The 5,218-nt window shown below is 43.1% G+C and overlaps 1 protein-coding gene across 1 annotated transcript; it reads left to right on the top strand.

Annotated features, from left to right (window-relative positions):
• The first annotated feature begins 1,927 nt into the window (after positions 1-1,927).
• Positions 1,928-4,696, top strand: LOC148804032 (uncharacterized). The gene is made up of 4 exons (XM_088899078.1): positions 1,928-2,649; positions 2,770-3,329; positions 3,453-3,684; positions 4,084-4,696. Exons 1-4 carry the CDS (start codon positions 1,928-1,930, stop codon positions 4,694-4,696), a joined length of 2,127 nt encoding a protein of 708 aa, XP_088755204.1.
• The last annotated feature ends 522 nt before the right edge of the window (positions 4,697-5,218 follow it).

Genomic DNA, 5,218 nt, shown 5'->3' with positions numbered 1-5,218 from the left:
AACAGACCGGGTGGTTGGACCGGAAAAACTGCAGGTGACCAGTTCTATTTTATCCCAAAATCATTATTTTGCCAAAAACCATAAATTTGGTCAGTAAACAGCTGATCCGGGCAGTAGAATCGTTTGAACCGTTTAATGGTTTGGCCTTTTTTTTTATTTTTAATTTTTTGTTAAAACGGGCTATCCATTCAATTCGAATGATCAGACCATTTGACTCGGGAACCGGACCCTTGACCGGTTCGTTGTCTGGTTTGGTTTCTAAAACCTTAGTTTATACTAGTTTGTATTTACATCCAAAAATAAGGTTTGTATTTATATTGAAAACAAATGTGTGTAAATGCGAACCACGGTCTAGTTTTACGTCGCAACATACTTACACCAAAAACAAACGCAACCTAAAGTCACTGCTCAACACCCCTATTTTGAGAATTCCTCAGTTTTCTTTCACATAATGAACTTCCAATATGTAAGTGAGCTTTTATCACTATGAATTTCATTAATTGCGTCTTTTCTAAACAGGTAAGTGATTGCTTCAAAGAACGTGTTCATCTTCAATGTTTTTATCAATCTTTGAACCTCATTAAGGTGGTGTTCGGTAGTGTGCGGTCCTGTCCACGATAAGATATGGAATTTTGCTATGTGTGGGCGATCCCCACCCACAAAATAGAGTGGATAGGGACTAGCCACACCCCAATTTATTATCCATAGTATTTTCTCGTTGATGGTCCATACTATAGTGTGGACAATTTGTAGGAAGGTTTTAATGTAATGCACCTGCGTTACATTGGTCTAACTACTCTCATTTTATTTAATCTTTTAATAATTTTTTATATTTTATTAATAAAATAATAATTTTTAATGTTAATTCTAGCACAAGTTCGACACTTCTCCTTTCCAACTCTTTTTTCATTATTTAAATATTAATCTTTTAATATTTTTATCTGATGGAGGGCCAGCTCACCAATCGACGACAGCACTCTCTAGAGTCCTTACGTGATCCAACACCCATAGGATAATGGCGACAGATCCATGCATTGGACAAGCATTGGAGGGCGGTGGCTATCGGACGGCGGATATCAAGGCAGCATCAAGAAGGACTTCGATCCTAGCTAGAAGACTAGGTGTTTTAGTTGTTTCAGATCTTTACAACTTTTCTTTCCTAGTTACTCTATGAGTTTCCAGATGAATTATAAATATCATTATTTCCAAGCGAATAGACACACAAGAATTCACCAACTTCTCTCTCTATTCCAAAGGCTCACGCCTAGTTACAACCGGCTTCACGACGAAGCCTCGTGTTCGCCCGGTGCTTGCATAGCCAGCCCGATTTATTGCTCCCACGTTGCGTCAGGTGGTATCAGAGCGGGAGTTCGCCCAGTCAGATGGCCAACCAAGATGGTAGCAGTCGCAACCAACCGGTGACGGAGATCAGGGGTTACAAACTGTTTGGAGAGCAATCGAAGAGCAGTGCACAGCCACACGTAACATTGAGCAGCAGTTGGCAGAGATCGCTGGACAACTGCGGACCTTGTTGCGGGAGGATGTTCCAAGGAACCGGGATAACCCGTACCCAACCGGAGGAGACGACCATGGTAGACCACTCATCAAGCCCATACCCCGGAATCATGTTCTTGATGATGATAGCGATGACGAACTAGAGCTCGGCGTTGCTCCAGTTATTCCCGGCGACAACAGAAACGGTAGGAATTGGCGCAACCCCGGCAATTTTAAACCTCGTCAGAATCATGATGAGTTTAAACTCAAGGTAGATATTCCTACTTTTAGTGGGGATCTGGATATAGAGGGCCTTCTGGATTGGATCACAGAGGTCGACCGTTTCTTCGACTACATGGAGGTCCCGGAAGAAAGAAGGGTGAAATTAGTAGCTTTTCGACTGAAGGGAGGAGCATCTGTCTAGCGGGAACGAATGAGGGAGACACGGATCAGAGAAGGAAGAGGTCCAGTTCGAACATGGAGGCGCATGAAGCAGCTAATAAGAGGTAGATTTTTACCCCCTGATTATGAGCAGTATATGTTTGAATCATATCAACGATATGCACAGGGAACAAGAAGAGTAAATGAATACACATCAGAATTTCTGAGATTGGCTGAACGAAATCATCTATCTGAAAGTGATAACCAGCAAGCAGTTCGTTATTTGAGTGGTTTGAGACCTGCTATCAGAGACAAGATTGGCGTCCAAATGGTTCTCAGTGTGCAAGAAGCAAGGAACTTAGCTTTGAAAGCTGAGTTAATGTTCCAAGAAAGGACACGAGCCGATAGCTATCGACGGTACAATGGGAGCGACAACAGACCGGCAGTAGTCGACAAGAGCAAACCAGCCCCGGGAGTACAACCCTCCCACCCGCCAAATACAGCTAACGCCAGTAAGGCCACCACGGAAGGTAACACTTCAAACCCTCCTAAACCCAATAACCCCTATGCAAAACCTGCTCTTTTTAAGTGCTTCAAGTGCAATGAAGTTGGGCATAGATCTAGTGACTATCCTAGAAGAAAGGCAGTTACCATGGTAGAGAGGGAGGAGGAAGAAGATGTTGATGATGAAGTATATTGTGGACTTGATGGAGAGGATGAAAAAGGTCCCTATGAACATGAAGAATACACATGTGTTGTGAGGAAACTAATGCTGTCCCAAAGAAGCAAAGATACCACTCAACGACATCGACTGTTTCGCACTAGATGTACTGTACAGGGTAAATTATTTGATTTAATTATTGATAGTGGCAATCAAGAAAATATTATTTGCAGGGATGTAGTACAGAAATTACAACTACTTCCTGAGAAGCACCTGAACCCATATACAATTGGGCGGATCAAGGAAGTCAGTGGCGTACGAGTGGAGGAACGCTACAAGGTCCCATTCTCCATTGGTAAGTACACTAACGAGGTATATTGTGATATTGTGGATATGGATGCTTGCCATATTTTGTTGGGCAGGCCTTGGCAGTTTGATGCAAATGCAAAACACCTGGGTAGGAATAATACCTACCAGCTCGAAAAAGAGGGTGTACGCTACACCTTATTACCCATGGCAGAAAAGAATCCACCAAAGGCTCCAAAGGCAGAGGGGAGAAATTTCGTTACCATTACACATCACCATGCTGAACTTGTAAGGGAATGTAAGGATACCCGTGAGGTTCACTTGTTGGTGGTGAAGGGAGAAAGCATGAATGAGTCACTGGAGGAAAACAAAATTCTAGTGGAAGTGCAGGGACTACTCGATGAGTTCCATGACGTAGTTCCTGATGAGTTACCTAATGAGCTCCCACCCATGCGAGACATCCAACATCATATTGATTTTGTTCCTGGTGCTAGTCTACCTAATCTACCACACTACAGGATGAGTCCTAAAGAAAATGAGATCTTACGGGAGAAGGTAGAAGAATTATTAAGAAAGGGGCATATTCAAGTCAGCATGAGTCCTTGTGCAGTACCAGCATTATTAACACCCAAGAAAGATGGGAGTTGGAGAATGTGTGTCGATAGCAGGGTCATTAACAAGATCACTATTGGCTACAAGTTTCCCATCCCCAGGTTGGACGACATGCTAGATCAACTTGATGGAGCCGTAGTCTTTTCCAAAATCGATCTCAGGAGTAGTTACCATCAGTTCAGGATCCATCCCGGAGACGAGTGGAAGACAGCTTTCAAGACTAGAGATGGGTTGTTCGAATGGTTAGTCATGCCCTTTGGATTAACCAACGCACCTAGCACCTTCATGAGGCTAATGAATCAGGTAAGGCGCCCTTTTATTGGGTTCATTATAAGTAAGGATGGAATTAAGGTGGATGAGGAAAAAGTGAAAGTCATTAGGGAGTGGCCGGCCCCATCAAACGTCACGGACGTAAGATGTTTCCATGGGTTAGCAACTTTCTATAGGCGATTTATCAAGCACTTTAGTAGTATTGTAGCTCCCATCACTGAGTGTTTGAAAAAGGGAAAGTTTCAATGGGGAGAAGAACAAGAACAGAGTTTTGCTCTCATAAAAGAAAAATTATGCACCGCTCCTGTCCTTGCATTACCAAGTTTTGACAAACTATTTGAGGTTGAATGTGATGCCAGTGGAGTTGGCATAAGGGTTGTATTGTCACAAGAAAAGAGACCAGTTGCCTTCTTTAGTGAAAAGTTATGCGAGGCCAGGAAGAAGTGGTCCACTTATGATAAAGAATTCTATGTTGTTGTTAGAGCACTGAAAACCTGGGAACATTATTTAATTGCTAAAGAATTTGTTCTCTACACCGACCACCAAGCTCTTAAGTATCTCAATAAGCAAAAGCAGTTGAGGAGTGACCTGCATGCAAGATGGTCTGCTTTTATTGATAAATTCCCATACAAAATTGTGTATAAGGCTGGACAGCAAAACACAGTGGCCGATGCTCTAAGTAGGCATGTAGCCCTCATCAAGACTCTCAGCATTGAAATAATGGGCTTTGAATGCTTGAAAGATCTGTACGCCCAGGATGAAGACTTCAAACAGGTGTGGGAAAAGTGCATAAATCGACAGTCAGCAGGTGATTTCTACATTCATGATGGGTTCCTTATGAAGGGGGAACAATTGTGCATCCCTTGTACCTCCCTCCACGAGAAGATCATCAAGGATCTGCATGGGGGTGGATTAGCAGGACACCTCGAAAGAGACAAAACGATTGAAGCAGTCAAGGGACGTTACTACTGACCTAAATTAAGGAGGGATGTGACCACTATTGTGAGTAATGTTATATCTGTCAGACAACTAAGGGACAGACCCACAATATTGGCCTCTACATGCCTCTACCTATCCCTACTGCAATTTGGGAAGACTTGTCAATGGATTTCGTGCCAAGCTTACCAAAAACCCCAAGGAATATGGACTCCAAATTGGCTCACTTCCTTCCATGCAAGAAGACCGCAGATGCAACAACGACAGCTAAGCTATTTTTCAGGGAGATTGTCCGTTTACATGGGGTACCTAAGACCATCATGTCGGACGGAGATATGAGGTTCTTAAGTCACTTCTGGATTACCCTGTGGAGACTATTTGACTCATCATTGAATTTCAGCAGTACATCTCACCCACAGACAGATGGACAGATAGAGGTGGTGAATCGAACCCTAGGTAACTTGATCCACAGTATCTGCAGGGAGAGACCAAAGCAGTGGGATTTTGCCATAGCACAAGCAGAGCTCGCCTACAACAATACAGTTCATAACTCTACAG

This window comes from Nelumbo nucifera, chromosome 1 (assembly GCF_055504915.1).
Source record: "Nelumbo nucifera cultivar China Antique chromosome 1, China Antique-T2T, whole genome shotgun sequence".
NCBI classification, from domain to species: domain Eukaryota; kingdom Viridiplantae; phylum Streptophyta; class Magnoliopsida; order Proteales; family Nelumbonaceae; genus Nelumbo; species Nelumbo nucifera.
The sequence above is the reverse complement of the archived record's forward strand: the minus strand, read 5'-3'. Positions and strand labels throughout refer to the sequence as shown.